This window comes from Nelusetta ayraudi, unplaced genomic scaffold (genome assembly GCF_046127955.1).
Source record: "Nelusetta ayraudi isolate G7.1 ecotype Tasmania unplaced genomic scaffold, CSIRO-AGI_Nayr_v1 ptg000048l, whole genome shotgun sequence".
Lineage (NCBI taxonomy): Eukaryota > Metazoa > Chordata > Actinopteri > Tetraodontiformes > Monacanthidae > Nelusetta > Nelusetta ayraudi.
In genome coordinates this window covers 10,709,786-10,730,846 of record NW_027466098.1, presented here as the reverse complement: position 1 = coordinate 10,730,846, position 21,061 = coordinate 10,709,786, and the positions used below count along the sequence as shown (strand labels likewise).

General features: G+C 42.1%; 4 protein-coding genes across 4 annotated transcripts; all 4 read right to left on the bottom strand.

Moving 5' to 3' along the window:
- Positions 1–673: 673 nt before the first annotated feature.
- On the bottom strand, positions 674–9,433 carry LOC142895027 (vomeronasal type-2 receptor 1-like). Its single transcript, XM_076035752.1, has 13 exons — positions 9,213–9,433; positions 8,811–9,099; positions 8,627–8,713; positions 7,992–8,183; positions 7,134–7,667; positions 6,834–7,058; positions 5,672–5,795; positions 4,545–5,442; positions 3,629–3,685; positions 3,258–3,528; positions 2,006–2,236; positions 1,734–1,857; positions 674–1,647 (listed from the first exon to the last, which is right to left on the bottom strand). The coding sequence occupies exons 1-13, from the start codon at positions 9,431–9,433 to the stop codon at positions 734–736; spliced, it is 4,167 nt and encodes a 1,388-aa protein (XP_075891867.1). The 3' UTR covers positions 674–733.
- Positions 9,434–10,023: 590 nt separating this feature from the next.
- Positions 10,024–13,085, bottom strand: LOC142895049 (extracellular calcium-sensing receptor-like). Its single transcript, XM_076035777.1, has 6 exons — positions 12,949–13,085; positions 12,531–12,816; positions 11,638–12,444; positions 11,330–11,551; positions 11,077–11,200; positions 10,024–10,937 (listed from the first exon to the last, which is right to left on the bottom strand). Exons 1-6 carry the CDS (start codon positions 13,065–13,067, stop codon positions 10,024–10,026), a joined length of 2,472 nt encoding a protein of 823 aa, XP_075891892.1. The 5' UTR covers positions 13,068–13,085.
- An 808-nt stretch (positions 13,086–13,893) lies between these two features.
- Positions 13,894–17,250, bottom strand: LOC142895113 (extracellular calcium-sensing receptor-like). Its single transcript, XM_076035891.1, has 6 exons — positions 16,927–17,250; positions 16,510–16,795; positions 15,617–16,423; positions 15,309–15,530; positions 15,056–15,179; positions 13,894–14,916 (listed from the first exon to the last, which is right to left on the bottom strand). The coding sequence occupies exons 1-6, from the start codon at positions 17,133–17,135 to the stop codon at positions 14,003–14,005; spliced, it is 2,562 nt and encodes an 853-aa protein (XP_075892006.1). The 5' UTR covers positions 17,136–17,250; the 3' UTR covers positions 13,894–14,002.
- A 655-nt stretch (positions 17,251–17,905) lies between these two features.
- On the bottom strand, positions 17,906–20,937 carry LOC142895329 (extracellular calcium-sensing receptor-like). The gene is made up of 6 exons (XM_076036269.1): positions 20,849–20,937; positions 20,432–20,717; positions 19,774–20,346; positions 19,331–19,453; positions 18,982–19,105; positions 17,906–18,849 (listed from the first exon to the last, which is right to left on the bottom strand). Exons 1-6 carry the CDS (start codon positions 20,935–20,937, stop codon positions 17,942–17,944), a joined length of 2,103 nt encoding a protein of 700 aa, XP_075892384.1. The 3' UTR covers positions 17,906–17,941.
- Positions 20,938–21,061: the final 124 nt, after the last annotated feature.

Genomic DNA, 21,061 nt, shown 5'->3' with positions numbered 1-21,061 from the left:
TGTTTTGAAAGTATTGTTTACTGATCGTTTACTGTTATTTTTCCCATTTTAATTTTTTCAAATTGTAGAACTCAACTGCCTCTATGGAAACGTGGCATCTTTGAAGGAGACAAATCTTATTTCTCACTCTTTATAGGCCGAAGACCTCTGAGTTCCAGTCTTACCATTATGAAGTGTGTGTGTGTGTGTGTGTGTGTGTGTGTGTGTGTGTGTGTGCGTGTGCGTGTGTGTGTGTGTTCGCATACAAACGTGTACCACTCGTACCACTCTTTCATCTCCTGGTTTTCTTGTGTTTTGTAACTTTTCACAACTTTTCACAGTAATCAGAATATTTTGTGAAGCACAAAGAAATAAGACATGTATATACATCAAATACGGATATTGTGATGATTTTAGTGGTGAGTGTTTTGTGTTTATTAGTAAGGGAAAGGTATTCCTCCCTAAGAACTGCTGACATTATGATTTCCAATGTTACTTTTTAGTGTAGATATCTTAAGGAAAGATTTTGCCTTTAACCATGTCCTACGTTCATACGTGAATATATTTGTAATTAAAAGAATGGGTCATGTACTGTATTATACTACTGATGCTGCAGTCATTGACAAAAACATGAATATGTGACAGATGAGTGAATTTGTTCAATTTATTTAACATGTCACACAAAGAAAACAGTCTGTACTTGACACAAAGACATAACTTGCTTTTTCACATACAGTACATGACGTTTAGCTTGTCATAGGGTTCTTGATGGTATTTTTGCTCGAATGTGTTTTTTTGAGTTTTGCTCTGGGTGAAAGATAATAATGTAACATTTTGGGAAAAAGATGCATGCCAGCAGACCAAAACTTGAGGCCAAGATGGCAAATATCTCAACAGCCACTGTGAACTTCCCAGGGCTGCTGACATAAGCTGGAATAAAAGTGATCCAGACAGCACAGAAGATCAGCATGCTGAACGTGATGAGTTTGGCCTCATTGAAGCTGTCTGGCAGTTTCCTGGCGAGAAAAGCAAGGATGAAACACAAGACAGCAAGAATCCCTATGTATGTCAAGACAGCCCAGAAGCCAACAGCTGAACCTAAGGCACACTCCAAGATAATCTTTTCTTTATAGTATTTCATGTTCCTTCTTGGAAATGGAGGGTTGATTGTCAGCCAGAGGATGCAGATTAAAACCTGAATGAGTGTGACTGTCACAACACTAATCCTTTGATGTCTGGGACCAAATCTTTTAATCATGCTATTGCCTGGAAGGGTGGCCCTGAAGGCCATTAACACCACTATGGTTTTCCCCAGAACGCACGAGATGCAGAGGACGAAGGTGATGCCGAAGGCCGTGTGTCGGAGCATGCAGGACCAATTGGAGGGTTGGCCGATGAAGGTCAGAGAGCACAGGAAGCACAGTTTCAGCGAGATCAGCAGGAGGAAGCTCAGCTCAGAGTTGTTGGCTTTTACAATTGGAGTCTCTTTATGAATCAAGAAAATGATCATTGTTAAAATAGATAAAAATACTCCAAAACAGCCAAGTCCAGTCAAAAGTGCCCCTGTAATCTCTTTGTAGGAAAGATATTCAGAGGGCTTCGGAAGGCACAGATCTTTCTTCTCATTTGGCCAAAGCTCAGGTGGACACATAAAACAGTCAAGCGAATCTGAAAAACATGAAAGCCTTGTTAGTGTCGCAAGTTTGATGTTTTGCGTTATCAACGTGAATTCATTTGACGTCAAAATGACCCACCTGTCGTGTTGCTTATTGTACCCTCAGGACAGTCAAAGCAGTCAAAACAGCACACGGGCTTGAACTTGTTTATGGCTTTCCGAGTCCCTGGTGGGCAAGGCTCACTGCAAACAGAACGCGGCACCTGTTGAGACAAATTACGGCACATCAACAACAAGGAAAACTCAAGAGAAGTGTCCTCGCAATGTGTGGACAATTGCGAATGACTTTGATGCCTTGGTCTGAGCACAATCAAAATCATAGGTCTCTGCTTAGATACAGATTTCATGCACCTCTTTATTGTTTCCTCCCCAAATTATCTTGGCGCTTTCATCTAGTCTCAGTTTATTCTCTTCTGGAAAGGAGGCGTCATATCGGCCGATTTTTGCAACCTCCACAGATCCGTCTTCTTGCATCTGCCAGTTAACTAAGTCGTACTGGGCAACCGTCTCCCCGTTTTCATCAAAATAGACCTTGGCCCCCTCCCTTGTTGTAAAGTTCACATACTTAATGTGTTCCAACACCTGCGGAGAGAGATCAGCAAGATGCTTTAATATGTGCCTTGCAAACAGGAGATAAGCAAGTAAACATCCACAAACTAAAAGGTGATATTCAACAAAAATACTTGGACTTACAAGCCTAGGCCTAACATCCTCCTTGGTTACACAGGGCTTTCTGGTGGTGGGATTTGAGCCATCTTTACATTGCAATAGTATATGCATGGCATGAGCAACTAGGTACACAGCCTTGTACACGTTATTCTCAGCCCTGAAATGCGTCACATCCGTGTAGTCATTGGAAACCGTCCTGAGATCCTCGGTGCCGGTGCACGCAACAGATGTGTTGGATGGTAAGAAGCTGCAGTCAAAGAACTTCTCCCAGACTGCTTTGACAATAGCACTGTGTGGTTCATCTGAAGGTTTCAAGCTGAGTAAGTATTCACCAAGACCAAGTATGGAGGCACGAGGGATGGCAAAGCCAATTGTCCCCTGTAAAATATGCATCCTCTCAGGTGACGCCAGTTCGGCCTGGGTGATCCAAGCCTCGCTGCCAAGCCACTGCTTTCCAGTAATGTTGTAGCTCTCCATTTTCGACAGGAACGATTTTGTAGAAGACAAGGACAAAAACAGCAAGACCACCTTTGAAGTGGACTCCCTCAGCATTGTCACAATAGCCTTCAACTTTGTGACTGATTTCTTGGAGAAGGGCAGTCTGTATTCAACACATATGTTTTCTCTCTGTGCTTGCATTGCAAAATCAGCTGTTGCTTTTTTAGAGTACAGTCCTTTAGAGTAAATTATTCCCACCCACCGCCAGTCCAAATATTTCATTAGTTGCACCAGACCGATGACCTGAAAGCGGTCACTTGGCACAGTTCTAAAAAATGTGGGGAAAAGACTTTTGTCGCTCAAGCAAGCACATGTTGAAAGGTGGCTAACCTGCATCGAGATTGATCAGATAAACAGAATGTATATGAATATGAGCACATTCACAGATCACAGCACATAGTTGGGCAGAGACTCAAAACACTTAATTTCTTCTAACCTGTGGAATAGAAAGCGGGCTAAGTATGAGGTTTATATCTTCGCTGATCCCAGAAGACGAATGGCCTAAGACAGCCTGAACTCGCCCGCTGCAGCCGTTAGAATCATCTCCAGTCACAGCTTCCACAGCCGCTCGTATCAGGTTTGTACTCCCACAGCCATTGTACAGTCTGTAGCCCAGAGTCACACTGGGAAGCAGTTCAGAATCTCTGTTGATCTCATCCACCGTGTACATTACAGTCCTGGCAAACTTCAGCTCCCTCTCATTCCATCTGCAGAAATTGCGCATAAAAGTTGCAATTGAAACAAATCATTTTGCTACACGTCAGGAAAGCAAATTATTGAAGGCATGTATGAAACAACTATACTTACTTTTCACAATATGTTTGAGGCAATGCCTGGTAGCCGTTGTCGATGAGTCTACGCGTACTAGTGATAGAGAAAACACCACCTATAATAAGATCACCCTCTTTAGAAAATTCCTTGAACCCTGTCTGCCCAATGATCCTACATGTGTCTTTTTCTGTCTTCGTTCCCACCAGTATAGTGAATAAAACAGCAAAGATCCAACCCATCATGAATGTCCCTCCCCTTAACTGAGCCAACTCTGACCTGTGGGCTGACTTTTATACCTTTTTTCTACCATAAGAGAGTCAGTGTGAGCGGGCTTATTCTCATAAGATTTAGTTTGTTTTTCATGCACGACTGCGCTTTTTGTTTCTGTTCCAATTAACTTTTTTCTCCCTTCCATTTTAGATAAACACATCATTGTCACACAAGGAAATTTTTTAGCCACTGGCTTATTGTACCTGCGATGCAAACAATCATATAATGAAGAGGGCAGTTAATTTCGCAGTTATCAAATACAGGCTTTGTTTGCATTTACATTAGTCTTACTTTTAGGAGTTTGCCATCCATTTTGATTCATGTGTGTGTGTGTGTGTGTGTGTGTGTGAGAGAGAGAGAGTGAGTGTATGTTTTATTCTGCTTTCAGTACAGTTGACTTCCTCTTTTCTTAAATTATTCATTATAAAAGACAAATGCAGTGGTGATTTCCATTTTTTTATTTCCACTTTAAACACTTATAACACAAAAAATATTTCTACTACTACTACAATAATAACTATTTTGCCCTGTGTCTATTATTGCATCTGTGGGAATGATTATATGACATGTCTATATGATGTCACAGTGTTCATTTTTTGACTCTGTAAACTAACATTTTGATTTATATTAAAGTTATTAATCGCGAAGAGATACTATCATTAGTTTCTAAAGTTAATATCTCTTTTTTTCTTTTCCCATCAGGTGCTGCTTGTTGTTCTTTTTTGGCTTTAATAAAATAATGTAGCACTTTGGTGCAAACAGACAGAACAACAGGCCAAAGCTGGAAGCCAAAATGGCAAATGACTCCACCGCGTCCGAATAATTTCCAGGTGAGCTGATATAGGCAGGGATGAATGCCAGCCACACAGCACAGAAGATCAGCATGCTGAAAGTGATGAACTTGGCCTCGTTGAAGTTCCCCGGCAGTTTACGGGCCAAAAAGGCTAAAATAAAACACAGACAGGCCTGGAGACCAATGTATCCCAGAATGAACCAGAAAGCAAAGCTGGATCCAACATTACACTCTAGTATGATCTTTGAGTGTTCATACTGAGTATTTCTAAATGGAACTGGTGGTGCATCGACAAGCCAGGCGGTACAGATTATAACCTGAACAAGCGTGCAACTAAATATTATGACACGCTGCTGTTCAGGCCCAAACCACTTCATGATGTTGTCCCCGGGCCTGGTGGCAGTAAAAGCAGCCAGAACTACCAGAGTTTTCCCCAGAATGCAAGACAGGCAAAGTGAAAATGTAATGCTGAAGGCAGTGTGACGCAGCATGCAGGACCAGGGGGTTGGTTCTCCAATGAACACCAGAGAACAGAGGAAACACAGAGTGAGTGAGAACAGGATGAAGAAGCTGAGTTCAGAATTGTTCACGCGGACGATGGCTGTGTTTCTGTGATAGAAAAAGACTCCAAAGACAAGTATAGTGAAGCAGGCACCCACTGCAGAGGTCACTGTCAGGGCTATGCCCAAGGAGTCATAGGCCAAGAACTCCACCTTTTTAGGTATGCAGGCTGTTCTGTTTTGGTTTGACCAGAATTCCTCTGGGCAAAGTGTGCACTCTATTGAATCTGAGGGATACAAAATGAAAAAAGTAAATAGTAAAAAGTACATATTTATTAAAATCTAAGTTTTTAAATAGCTACATCTGCCAAGTAGTTCATATATTTTAATTAAATTACTCAATGTGCACCAGTGCAAGGAACATTTGATATCCACATATTCTGATGTAGAGAGGTGGCATTTGCAAATGTCTCCCTTGGCACAAGTACAAATGCTCATAAATCGATGTGGACTCACTTGTCTCATTGCTAATTTTACCACTGTCGCATGGCACACAGTCAAAGCAGCAAACAGGTTCTCCACGTCGGACAGCCTTTCTGGACCCAGGAGGACAGCTGACACTGCAAACAGACAGTGGCACCTAGGAAGCAGATAAAGGCCCGTAAGGTCCGAAGTCTCTCAAACATGATGACAGCTTCTTTTCAGTTTAAAATGAATTGTAACAGTACAGAACGATGCACAAATATGTCTTTCTATGAGGCACAACCATAAATAATTGAGCATCATCAGCAAACTCAAGGATGAAAGAGTGAATACAGTAAGCTTTCTTTTCTCCCACTTGTTTTGAATGCACCGTATTTTCCGGACTATAAGCCGCTACTTTTTTCCCACGCTTTGAACCATGCGGCTTATGCAAAGGTGCAGCTTTTCTGTGGATTTTACTTCACCCGCCAGGGGGCGCTTTAGCAGGAAGTGAAAAAACGAGACAAGCGGTGACACGGAGAGCAACACTGACATAGACACAGAAAAGGTATGTGACAAAGCTCTTCTGAGGCTGTTCAACTCCGACACTGAAGAAAGTGACGTCAGCGGTTTCAGTGTGCAGGAGGAAGATGAACAGTGACAGGTGGTTTCTGGGTTCAGTGTTCACAAAGCGACTTTAATGGTTCCAGTGCGCATGAAGAAAAAGTGACAGCGGTTTGACGTTTGTTCAGTGGGTTCAGTGCGCGACTTTTCTGTTTTGGCTCTCGTCTGTATGTTCTCTTGTATTTATGCGCTCTGTCTTTGTGAGCTCCGGTGCATCGCTGCCAAGAGTTCTGGTCCAACTCCATACCAATTGACCGAGGTGACCAGCGGGATCCCGCAAACAGGATCCGCGGTGCGAGTCCAGAGTCGCAGGCTCGCAGCCGCCGATCCGATTCGCTCCGTGGACCCGTTTCCTGACAAAACACCTGCGGCTTATAGTCCAAGTGCGGCTTGTATATGTACACATTTGTTTTTCCCCCTAAATTTAGCTGGTGCGGCTTATATTCAGGTGCGCTTTATAGTCCGGAAATTACGGTAAATGTACTGAGTGCATAATACCCCTTGAAACTGGACTGACTTACCTCCACCTCAAACTACAATACTTCAACAGTTGGCAGCTGATGAAGATAAAAACACAGTGTGACCAGCTTGCCTCACTGCGATGTCCTGCCCATATCATTTCATCCTCTTTGATATCCAGCTCCTCTCCTGCTGGCTTGGTTCCATCAAACAATCCAACATGGACAAACTCAATGTTCCCACTTGTGCCTCTTTGCCAGTTGATGACATCATAATATGGGATGGAGTCCCCATTTAGGTCAAAGTTCACCTCTTCGCCAGCAATATTAAACATCACCTCCTGCAGGTAATGTTGGAGCTGAAAACCACCAGTTCAAACGTTTAATATATTTCCACTTTTTACAGTGGGTGTATGACAGCAAAGCTGATCTACCTGCCAAGGTTGTATGTTGTTGTTTTGAGCGCATGAATTGTTGTGGAAAGGCCCACTGCCTGGTTGACAGAGCAGGAGGTTGTGGAGCGAATAGGCAATGGCATAAACAGCCTTGTATACATTATAGGCCACTCTTGGGCTGGATGTGTTCATGTAGGCTGCATGCTGCTCCAACAGGGACTCCTGTCCTGTGCAGGGCGGAAAGTGAGAGCCGGAGGAATGAGAAGCGCTGCAGCCATACAGAGCCTCCCACAGCTCAGTAACTAAGAGATTATTGGGGTACAGCTTTGGGTTTACTCCCTGAAGGTAGTCACTGAGTCCGGGTATGTGGCCTTTGCTGATGCCAAAGCCAACGGTGCCTCCCAGGTATGGGTAGTACTCGCTGCCTGTGAAGACAGATGCAGTGACCCAGGCCTCACTGGCCACCCACTGGATTCCAGTGATGTTATGAGCCATGTAATCTTTCAGGAAAGGTGTCATCTCTCCCTCAGCTGAAAATACCACCACCACTTTGGCTAATGAGCTACGTATCACCTGTATACAGAGGCAAAAAAAAGGAGGGGAAAATGACTCAATGACTCAAAGCAACACCTAGTTAATTGAATAATTAAAATGAATTTCCTTCATCTGTTGAAAAGTAATCATTAAAAATAGACATTCAGATGAACAGAGAGATATACTCAATATTCCTTTCAAAAGGTTCAATTTTTGAAAAGACTGTACAATAAATAACTAAGAAAATGTTTTTGTCAAAGTAACAAAACTCTTGAACTGAACTGAATCAACGAAACACATTTGACTAAACACACTATACAATGGTTGATAAAAAAAAATAAATAAATCCTACTTCATATCTACCTGTAGTATCTCCAATGCTTTATGGTGACTGTAGAGGAGGGGGATCATTACTCTGTATGCGACACAAACTTTGGTTCTCTTTAGTTCTCGCATTAAGCCTTTCACAGCAAAGCGGCCATATTCATGATCTCCTCTCACTATTCCCACCCAAGTCCAGTTGAAGCGAACCAGGAGCTGAGCGATGGCCTTCACCTACGTAGTTCACAAAGGGCTGTACTTGGTCTCAAAAAGGTGTAAAAAAATACAAAAACAACATACATTGTTATCTGTTGTCATTTCAGATGTTAGCTTGAGGACCTGAGGACTTTCTGTGTGAAGTTTGCTTGTTCTCCCTGTCCAAAAACATGTATGTGAGGCCTATTTGGAAGTCTTAATTGACTGTAGTGAATGCGAGTGTGAATGGTTGCTTGTCTTTCTATGTAGCCCTGTGATAAACAGGTGACTTGTTCAGGCAGTAACCCTCATCTCCACCCTAAGACAGATGGTAGAAGTTCCAGCAACCTTAAATGCAGGAGAAGCAGGAATAGAAAATAGATAGATAGACGTTTTTTTTTTGTTTTTTTTTTTACACTGAATACAATGGGTATTATGTTGTTGTGTGTGCTGTTGGCTAAAAAACTTGCCAAAACTCTGACCTGATAATCATCATTTGGAATTACACGGAAGAAGGTCGGGTATTTTCTTCTGTCAGACAGACATGCACACGATGAAAAGTAGCTGATCTTCAAAGTAAGGACAAATAAAAAAAAGATAAAGAATAAAATAGTTAAAGTTTTTCGAACTTTCATTTGAAAGTTTTTCAACAAAAAGAGTCATTACCATAGGTATTTTGAACGGCTGTAGTATTCTTGACACAACTATAGACTGAGCAGAACCAGATTCCCCAATCACGGCAAGTAGCGGAGAGGTTTTATTGCAAATAGGAGCTCTGCCATCGATCAACCTATTCAGGACTGCCAGAGCAGCCCTTTGGCCAGTGAGTGGATAGGCACATGAATCAAATATTGTGTATCCAAGTGTGTGATTGGGCAAAAGCTGTGTACTGTGGTTTATTTCCTCCACAGCGAGCCTCATTGTCTGAGCCCAGCGAAAAGCTCTGGGATCAAAGCTGAAGACAAGCAGACATGCATAGTTCACAATTATGAAATATGACAATTGAACATTAAGCATTAAGTCTTTGCACAAAAGTATGATGTCTTCTTGCACGTCTGTTAAACTCACCTATTGCATTTCACCGGTTGAGGTCTGAAAGTGCTGTTGAGGTCTGGCATCTCCTGGTTATAGTGAAGAGGGAATATTCCAGCAACAACAAAGTCACCTTCGGCCACAAAGCCTGGCTGAAAGTTGTTTTGAATTACACACACACCTGCTGCTAGACGGGGCAGAAATAGGACTCGGATGGAAGAGAGAAGTGAAAAGCAGGTGAAGCAGAATGAAGTCATCTTTCTAGACCGCCCTAAGCACAAGCGAATGACGAAGAGGTGAAGGCAACTTAAATACTGACGAACGTGCTATTGCATCTGAATAATGACGTAGTCTGTTTCAAATTCAGAGACCTGCCCAATTTACTTTGTTGGATTGATGAAAAATATTTTTAATGAATGCAGTAAATGAATGAACACACATACACACTCATACTCTGACTCTCTCTCTCACACACAAATACAGACACACACACACACACACACAAAGATATTCTAGTTAATCCATATTAAAATGCTTTATGGAAATACTTATCAAGTGCATGTTTTAGATACCATAGGGAAAATGGGACCCTTCTAAAGACCTTTTTCAGTCAGTTGCACAGTGGTAGTTGACGTTGCCACAAGAAAGCCACAGACACAAGTGCTGTAATTTCAATGTTTTTATTAAGTCGATAGATTAATCAGTACTTGACAACTGAACTGATAAAAGTCAAACCAGGCCTCAAATAAAATTCAGAGGCGTGTGTAGTGTTGTGTCATTTAAGTGCTACCCACATAAACATACAGTCGATGTGTTCATCTGAAACTTACAGCCTCAAAGTGAAGAGCTACTTTATTATGTTTGCAGTCTTTCCCATGACAATTTTTTTGGTATTTTTCTCCGGCCTTATCAATATGATGTAACATTTGGGACAAAAAATACTCAGCAAAAGGCCAAATGCTGAGGACAAAATTGCAAATGTTTCGACAGCTACGGTGAACTTTCCAGGAGAGCTGACATAGGCTGGGATGAAGGTTATCCACACAGCGCAGAATATGAGCATGCTGAATGTAATAAATTTGGCTTCGTTAAAGTTATCAGGCAACTTTCTCGCTAGAAAGGCCAGCACCAGACATAGTGTTGCAAGGATCCCAATGTAGCCCAGCACTGCATAAAATGCCACATCTGAACCAGTGTTGCATTCTAAAACTATCTTCTGTTTGCTGTATTTGAAGACCATGTCTGGAAATGGACGTCTGAACTTCAGCCACAGAGAGCATACTATTATCTGCATCAATGTGCAAGAACAAACAATGATTTTCTGTTGAAGGGGACCAAACTTTCTGACTGCATTGTTGCCGGGAAATCTGGCCTTGAAAGCTGTGACAACCACAATAGTTTTGCCCAAGACACAGGAAATGCAAAGTGCAAAAGTAATGCCAAAAGCTGTGTGACGCAGTATACACGTCCCCACTGTGGGTCTGCCAATGAAAGGCAGAGGGCAGAGGAAGCAGAAGAGAAGAGAGAAGAGCAGAAAACAGCTCAGCTCAGGGTTGCTGGCCTTTACAACAGGAGTTTCTCTGTATCGTTTGAAGGTGATTAGTGTTGCCAGAGACAGGGTGGCCCCCAGAAGGGACACCACTGTGATAGTTACTCCCATTGGCTCATAATAAGTCAAGAACTCAATTGTTTTTGGGATGCACTCATCCTTCCTCTCACTGGACCAGTATTCTTGTGAACACGGTGTGCAGTCTGCTGCACCTGCAAGACAAGAAATCACACTAGGTGTTTGTCTTGATGAAAAATGTGAAGTCACAACACGGAGTACAATATCAATACTAATGGTTCTATTTGGCTTAAAATAGCATTAAGACAAACAGAGAATTCCGGCATTACACACCTGTTGAGTTGGCTATAGTTCCATCACCACATGCAATACAATCAAAACAGCAGGAGGGTTTTCCTTTTATTTGAGCTTTCCTTGTTCCGATAGGACAAACGTCAGAGCACACAGATGTGGGAACCTGATGGGAAACATTATACAAGTCAGTCGGTGCAGCATTTTCAATTAACAAATAACGTTCACAACACATGCAGATCAAACCATCCAGATTCTAATTTGAGAACAGGTTCAAATGAACCCTCAATATTACCATTTCCCCGGTCCTCCACACAATCTTTTCCTCCTGGATTGTGAGTCGGTACTGACCAGCATCATCAGAGGCAAAATAACCCAGTGTGACATGTTGCACCTGCCCGTCTATCAGCTGCCAGTTGATCATGTCATAAGAAGCAGGAGGGTCACCATTGACATCAAAAAACACTTTGTCTCCAAACTCATTTATAAAATTTACCCCTTGAAGGTACTTTGTGACCTGTCGAGAGAAACATTTTTAGTCTTATTAATATATGAATGTGTTCATATGTATATTGTAGACAATTGAAATGTGCTCATTCTTACTTCTTTGGGATGAATTTGTGATATGTCTAAACACGGCTGCACTGGTTGTTCTCCCACTGCTTTGCAGAATATGAGTTGGTGGAGGGCATGTGCGATGGCATAAACAGCTTTGTAGACATTATAGGAAACTCGGAGCTGAGTCACATTAAAGAACACATCCTGAAAATTCACTGCTTCATCACCGCTGCATGTCTCCTTCATTGCGCCCGTGTGATCCTGAGGTCTGCAGCCGACCATTGTCTGCCAGAAATCCCTGACAAATGCTGCCCCTGGATCAGTGTCAGGGCTAATGTCTGCAAGGAAAGGCTTCAGCTTTGGAATAGCCATCTTCTGCACCACAAAACCGAGGGCTCCACCAAATGCTCGGTACATTTCAGGTGTGGAGAGCTGCGTTGCTGTTATCCAGGCCTCACTGGCGATCCACTGTATCCCTGTAATATTTTGCTTCACCACTTCCACCATCAGAGGGTAAAAATCAAACTCCGGAACAAAAGCAAGAATGACTTTGACAGATGACAGCTTGATCATTTCAACCACTTCCATGATCTTCTCCATGGGGTACGTGAGTAAAATTGTGCCCACAAAGGCAATGCAGACCCCAAACTTTTTCACCTCCTTGGTAAAAGCTGCAATTCCATTTCGTCCATAGTCATTGTCAGACTGTATGGCACCGATCCACTGCCAACCAAAGTGTTTGACCAGTGCTGCCAAAGCTTTTGCCTGATGATAGTCACTGGGAATTGTCCTAAAAAAGGTTGGATATTTAGCTTTGTCACTCAGGCAAGCACAAGTTGAGAAGTAACTCACCTACAGTGGTAAAAGAAAAACCTAATTAGTAAAACACAAAAGTATAACAGGGCAACAATGAAGTTAAAATTACATTTATTTCTTACAATTGGAACTTGAAATAGACCAAGAATTCCAGCCACAGCAGCAGACTGAGATGAGCCTGATGCTGCAATGAGTGCAGATATAGCAGGAGGACAAGGAGAAGTCAAGTCTGTCTGCTGTGGTAGACTGGTCAGCGTGAGTGCAGCACGGAGCGTGGTTGTGGGAGATGCACAGGAGTTGAGGATCCTGTAGCCAAGTGACGTGTTTGGAAGGATGGATGAATCTTTGTTGATTTCATCAATTGCAAATATCATCACTTGGGTCCATCGATAAGCTCGCAGGTCAAAACTAAAAAAAGAAAAGGTTGCAAATTTACACATCTGCAGCAGTAAATATATTCATCTGTGAATTGTGTCTATACATCTTACATATTCATGTTATCAACATAAGGTTACATACATGACAAAAGACAAAACTTACCCTGTGCACTTTACTCCTGCTGGTTTGCTCTCAAATGCAAAAGCGGTGATTATTTCTTTGTTGAAGACTGGGAAAATTCCTCCGATCATTATGTCTCCCTGTCTGAACAAACTGGGCATGTCAAACCTGCCGAGCACCTCACAACCACAAGCTGTGTTCTGACAGAGAGCAAACACCATAAAGGCAACGACAGTGTGCAGTTCTAGCATGTTTGCTGAGCACTTTCTGAAAGATAGAACAAGAGAGTGGTTTTATAAGAACTGAGCAAGAAACAGGATGATGATGTGTTGTTTTAACTGGATGTCCCACAGGACAAGGCGATCGGAAACTGATAGAGTTAACACTACATTGGAAAACATACAGTGAACCTCTCTTACTCTCTCTCTTTTTCTCTCTCTTTCCCCCTCCCCTTCTCTCTCACTTTCTCTCACTCTCTCTCTCCCACAAACACACACATTTGTGAAACCATCTTTGCAACATTAAATTTTAATTTTTTATTCTCTCGTACAGGTAAAGATTGAAGTTTTTTTTTTGTCACATGCTCACAAATAATGGGAAAAGAAATACAGAAGACTGACAACAGGGCTGTGCTTTGAAAAGCAAGTCGACAATATCCAATTTCAATACCCAAGCCCTTGACGTAATGTCATTCATACCTTGACAACATTCAAGAAAAAAACATTCAAATAATTGATAGCAATGAATTAGGTAACTGTTCTCATTTCTCAAAAATGTCCCCTGGTGGTTTTGTGAGGACAAATACCACCCCTGGATCAGTGTAAGAGCTCATTTCTGAAAGGAAAGGCTACAGCTATAGAATAGCTATCTTCTGCATCATAAAACTGAGAGTTCCAACAAATGCTGGGTAGATTTCAGGTGTGGCGGTTAGCGTTGCTATTCCATGCCTCCCCCATCAGAAACAAAACCAGGAGTGACTTTGACAGTAAACTATTTTATTATTTGTACCAGTTTGAAAATCTCCACAAATTGGTTCATTGTGAGAAAGAATAGATAGAAAATATTAAACTTAAACTCACAAACTTAAATAAAGGAGTTACTTTATTATGTTTGCAGTCTTTCCCATGACATTTTTCTTGGTATTTTTCTCCGGCCTTATCAATATGATGTAACATTTGGGACAAAAAATACTCAGCAAAAGGCCAAATGCTGAGGACAAAATTGCAAATGTTTCGACAGCTACGGTGAACTTTCCAGGAGAGCTGACATAGGCTGGGATGAAGGTTATCCACACAGCGCAGAATATGAGCATGCTGAACGTAATAAATTTGGCTTCGTTAAAGTTATCAGGCAACTTTCTCGCAAGAAAGGCCATCACCAGACATAGTGTTGCAAGGATCCCAATGTAGCCCAGCACTGCATAAAATGCCACATCTGAACCAGTGTTGCATTCTAAAACTATCATCTGTTTGCTGTATTTGAAGACCAAGTTTGGGAAAGGTGGCCTAAACTTCAGCCACAGCGAACATATTATTATCTGCATCAATGTGCACAAGAAAACTATGATTCTCTGTTGAAGGGGACCGAACATTCTGGCTGCTTTGTTTCCGGGAAATCTGGCCTTGAAAGCTGTGACAACCACAATAGTTTTGCCCAAGACACAGGAAATGCAAAGTGCAAATGTAATGCCAAAAGCTGTGTGACGAAGTATGCACGTCCCCACTGTGGGTCTGCCAATGAAAGGCAGAGGGCAAAGGAAGCAGAAGAGAAGAGAGAAGAGCAGAAAACAGCTCAGCTCAGGGTTGCTGGCCTTTACAACAGGAGTTTCTCTGTATCGTTTGAAGGTGATTAGTGTTGCCAGAGACAGGGAGGCCCCCAGAAGGGACACCACTGTGATAGCTACTCCCATTGGCTCATAATAAGTCAAGAACTCAATTGTTTTTGGGATGCACTCATCCTTCCTCTCACTGGACCAGTATTCTTGTGAACACGGTGTGCAGTCTGCTGCACCTGCAAGACAAGAAATCACACCAGGTGTTTGTCTTGATGAAAAATGTGAAATCACAACACGGAATACAATATCAATACTAATGGTTCTATTTGGCTTAAAATAGCATTAAGACAAACAGAGAATTCCGGCATTACACACCTGTTGAGTTGGCTATAGTTCCATCACCACATGCAATACAGTCAAAACAGCAGGAGGGTTTTCCTTTTATTTGAGCTTTCCTTGTTCCGATAGGACAAACGTCAGAGCACACAGATGTGGGAACCTGATGGGAAACATTATACAAGTCAGTCGGTGCAGCATTTTCAATTAACAAATAACGTTCACAACACATGCAGATCAAACCATCCAGATTCTAATTTGAGAACAGGTTCAAATGAACCCTCAACATTACCATTTCCCCGGTCCTCCACACAATCTTTTCCTCCTGGATTGTGAGTCGGTACTGACCAGCATCATCAGAGGCAAAATGACCAAGTGTGACATGTTGCACCTGCCCGTCTATCAGCTGCCAGTTGATCATGTCATAAGAAGCAGGAGGGTCACCATTGACATCAAAAAACACTTTGTCTCCAAACTCATTTATAAAATTTACCCCTTGAAGGTACTTTGTGACCTGTCGAGAGAAACATTTTTAGTATTATTAATATATGAATGTGTTCATATGTATATTGTAGACAATTGAAATGTGCTCATTCTTACTTCTTTAGGATGAATTTGTGATATGTCTAAACACGGCTGCACTGGTTGTTCCCCCACTGCTTTGCAGAATATAAGTTGGTGGAGGGCATGTGCGATGGCATAAACAGCTTTGTAGACATTATAAGATACTCGGAGCTGAGTCACATTAAAGAAAACATCCTGAAAATTCACTGCTTCATCACCGCTGCATGTCTCATTCATTGCGCCCGTGTGATCCTGAGGTCTGCAGCCTACCATTGTCTGCCAGAAATCCCTGACAAATGCTGCCCCTGGATCAGTGTCAGGGCTAATGTCTGCAAGGAAAGGCTTCAGCTTTGGAATAGCCATCTTCTGCACCACAAAACCGAGGGCTCCACCAAATGCTCGGTACATTTCAGGTGTGGAGGGCTGTGTTGCTGTTATCCAGCCCTCACTGGCGATCCACTGTATCCCTGTAATATTTTGCTTCACCACTTCCACCATCAGAGGGTAAAAATCAAACTCCGGAATAAAAGCAAGAATGACTTTGACAGATGACAGCTTGATCATTTCAACCACTTCCATGATCTTCTCCATGGGGTACGTAAGTAAAATTGTGCCCACAAAGGCAATGCAGACCCCAAACTTTTTCACCTCCTTGGTAAAAGCTGCAATTCCATTTCGTCCATAGTCATTGTCAGACTGTATGGCACCGATCCACTGCCAACCAAAGTGTTTGACCAGTGCTGCCAAAGCTTTTGCCTGATGATAGTCACTGGGAATTGTCCTAAAAAAGGTTGGATATTTAGTTCTGTCACTCAGACAAGCACAAGTTGAGAAGTAACTCACCTACAGGGGAAAAGAAAAACCTAATTAGTAAAATACAAAAGTGTGACAGAACATCAATAAAGTAAAACATCCCATTTATTTCTTACAATTGGAACTTGAAATGGGCCAAGAATTCCAGCCACAGCAGCAGACCGAGATGAGCCTGATGCTGCAATGAGTGCAGATATAGCAGGAGGACAAGGGGAAGTCAAGTCTGTCTGCTGTGGTAGACTGGTCAGCGTGAGTGCAGCACGGAGCGTGGTTGTGGTAGAACCACAGGAGTTGAGGATCCTGTAGCCAAGTGATGTTTTTGGCAGGATGGATGAATCTTTGTTGATTTCATCAACTGCAAATATCATCACTTGGGTCCATCGATAAGCTCGCAGGTCAAAACTAAAAAAAAAGGTTTTCAAATTTACACTTAAACTGTAGAAAGTATATTCATCCGTGCATTGTGTCTATACATCTTGCATATTCATGTTATCAACAAAGGGTTTCATACATGACAAAATAAAAAAACTTACCCTGTGCACATAACTCCTGCTGGCTTGCTCTCAAATGCAAAAGCGGTGATTATTTCTTTGTTGAAGACTGGGAAAATTCCTCCAATCATTATGTCTCCCTGTTTGAACAAACTGGGCATGTCAAACCTGCCGAGCACCTCACAACCACAAATTGTGTTCTGACAGAGAGCAAACACCATAAAGGCAACAACAATGTGCAGTTCTAGCATGTTTGCTGAGAACTTTCTTAAAGATGCAACAAGAGAGTGGTTTTATAAGAACTGAGCAAGAAACAGGATGATGATGTGTTGTTTTAACTGGATGTCCCACAGGACAGGGCGATCGAAAACTGATAGAGTTAACACTACCCTGGCAAACATAGAGTGAAGCTCTCTCCCTCTGTCTCTGACCCACACAAACACACACACACACACACATATTTGTGAAACCATCTTTGCAACATTAATTTTTTAATTTTTATTCTCTGGGACAGCTTAAGATTCAAGATTTTTATTTGTCACATTGTTACAAATAATGGGCAATGAAATGCAAAAAACTGATCACAAGGCTATGCTTAAAAAAAATAAAGTCGACAATATCCAATTTAAGTACCCAAGCCATTGTCCTAATCTCAGTCATACCTTGACGGCCTTCAGCCTAAAAACATACAAATAATTGATGGCAATGAATTAGGTAACTGTTCTCATTTCTCTAAAATGTCCTCTGTGGTTTTGTGAGGACAAATACTGCCCCTGGATCAGTGTAAGAGCTAATGTCTGAAAGGAAAGGCTACAGCTTTGGAATAGCTATCTTCTACATAACAAAACTGAGAGTTCCAACAAATGCTGGGTAGATTTTAAGTGTGGAGGTTAGCGTTGCTATTGCAGGCCTCCCCCTCAGAAACAAAACCAAGAAGGACTTTGACAGTTGACTTATCAATTGTACTCGATTGAAAACCTTTTCACAAATTGGGTTCTTGTGAAATAGAATAGATAAAAACATATTAAACTTAAACTCACAAACTTAAATGAAGGAGTTACTTTATTATGTTTGCAGTCTTTCCCATGACATTTTTCTTGGTATTTTTCTCAGGCCTTATCAATATGATGTAACATTTGGGACAAAAAATACTCAGCAAAAGGCCAAATGCTGAGGACAAAATTGCAAATGTTTCGACAGCTACGGTGAACTTTCCAGGAGAGCTGACATAGGCTGGGATGAAGGTTATCCACACAGCGCAGAATATGAGCATGCTGAACGTAATAAATTTGGCTTCGTTAAAGTTATCAGGCAACTTTCTCGCAAGAAAGGCCAGCACCAGACATAGTGTTGCAAGAATCCCAATGTAGCCCAGCACTGCATAAAATGCCACATCTGAACCAGTGTTGCATTCTAAAACTATCTTCTGTTTGCTGTATTTGAAGACCAAGTTTGGGAAAGGTGGCCTAAACTTCAGCCACAGCGAACATATTATTATCTGCATCAATGTGCACAAGAAAACTATGATTCTCTGTTGAAGGGGACCGAACATTCTGACTGCTTTGTTTCTCGGAAATCTGGCCTTGAAAGCTGTGACAACCACAATAGTTTTGCCCAAGACACAGGAAATGCAAAGTGCAAATGTAATGCCAAAAGCTGTGTGACGAAGTATGCACGTCCCCACTGTGGGTCTGCCAATGAAAGGCAGAGGGCAAAGGAAGCAGAAGAGAAGAGAGAAGAGCAGAAAACAGCTCAGCTCAGGGTTGCTGGCCTTTACAACAGGAGTTTCTCTGTATCGAGTAAAGATGATTAGTGTTGCCAGAGACAGGGTGGCCCCCAGAAGGGACACCACTGTGATAGTTACTCCCATTGGCTCATAATAAGTCAAGAACTCAATTGTTTTTGGGATGCACTCATCCTTCCTCTCACTGGACCAGTATTCTTGTGAACATGGTGTGCAGTCTGCTGCACCTGCAAGACAAGAAATCACACCAGGTGTTTGTCTTGATGAAAAATGTGAAGATAAAACACAGAACACAATATCATTATTGACAGTTGTGTTTGGCTAAATATTGCATCAATTTAGACTTTGGGCACCTGTTGAGTTGGCTATAGTTCCATCACCACATGCAATACAATCAAAACAGCAGGAGGGTTTTCCTTTTATTTGAGCTTTCCTTGTTCCGACAGGACAAACGTCAGAGCACACAGATGTGGGAACCTGATGGGAAACATTATACAAGTCAGTTGGAGAACCATTTCAATTTAGATCAAGTTCACAACACATTTAGGTCAAACCATCCAGATTCTAATTTGAGAACAGGTTCAAATGAACCCTCAACATTACCATTACCCCGGTCCTCCACACAATCTTTTCCTCCTGGATTGTGAGTCTGTACTGACCAGCATCATCAGAGGCAAAATGACCCAGTGTGACATGTTGCACCTGCCCGTCTATCAGCTGCCAGTTGATAATGTCATAAGAAGCAGGAGGGTCACCATTGACATCAAAAAACACTTTGTCTCCAAACTCATTTATAAAATTTACCCCTTGAAGGTACTTTGTGACCTGTCGAAAGAAACATTTTTAGTATTGTTAATATATGAATGTGTTCATATGTATATTGTAGACAATTGAAATGTGCTCATTCTTACTTCTTTAGGATGAATTTGTGATATGTCTAAACACGGCTGCACTGGTTGTTCCCCCACTGCTTTGCAGAATATGAGTTGGTGGAGGGCATGTGAGATGGCATAAACAGCTTTGTAGACATTATAAGATACTCGGAGCTGAGTCACATTAAAGAACACATCCTGAAAATTCACTGCTTCATCACCGCTGCATGTCTCGTTCATTGCGCCCGTGTGATCCTGAGGTGTGCAGCCGACCATTGTCTGCCAGAAATCCCTGACAAATGCTGCCCCTGGATCAGTGTCAGGGCTAATGTCTGCAAGGAAAGGCTTCAGCTTTGGAATAGCCATCTTCTGCACCACAAAACCGAGGGCTCCACCAAATGCTCGGTACATTTCAGGTGTGGAGGGTCGTGTTGCTGTTATCCAGGCCTCACTGGCGATCCACTGTATCCCTGTAATATTTTGCTTCACCACTTCCATCATCAAAGGGTAAAAATCAAAGTCCTGAACAAAAGCCAGAATGACTTTGACAGATGACAGCTTGATCATTTCTACCACTTCCAAGATCTTCTCCATGGGGTACGTGAGTAAAATTGTGCCCACAAAGGCAATGCAGACCCCAAACTTTTTCACCTCCTTGGTAAAATCTGCAATTCCATTTCGTCCATAGTCATTGTCAGACTGTATGGCACCGATCCACTGCCAACCAAAGTGTTTGACCAGTGCTGCCAAAGCTTTTGCCTGATGATAGTCACTGGGAATTGTCCTAAAAAAGGTTGGATATTTAGCTTTGTCACTCAGGCAAGCACAAGTTGAGAAGTAACTCACCTACAGGGGAAAAGAAAACCTAATTAGCAAAACACAAAAGTGTGATTGAACATCAATAAAGTAAAACATCCCATTTATTATTTACAATTGGAACTTGAAATGGACCAAGAATTCCAGCCACTGCAGCAGACCGAGATGAGCCTGATGCTGCAATGAGTGCAGATATAGCAGGAGGACAAGGAGAAGTCAAGTCTATCTGCTGCGGTCGACTGGTCAGCGTGAGTGCAGCACGGAGCGTGGTTGTGGTAGAACCACAGGAGTTGAGGATCCTGTAGCCAAGTGACGTGTTTGGTAGGATGGATGGATCTTTGTTGATTTCATCAACTGCAAATATCATCACTTGGGTCCACCGATAAGCTCGCAGGTCAAAACTAAAAAAAAAGGTTTTCAAATTTACACTTAAACTGTAGAAAGTATATTCATCCGTGCATTGTGTCTATACATCTTGCATATTCATGTTATCAACATAAGGTTACATACATGACAAAATAAAAAAGCTTACCCTGTGCACATAACTCCTGCTGGCTTGCTCTCAAATGCAAAAGTGGCGATTATTTCTTTGCTTAAGACTGGGAAAATTCCTCCAATCATTATGTCTCCCTGTCTGAACAAACTGGGCATGTCAAACCTGCCGAGCACCTCACAACCACAAGCTGTGTTCTGACAGAGAGCAAACACCATAAAGGCAACGACAGTGTGCAGTTCTAGCATGTTT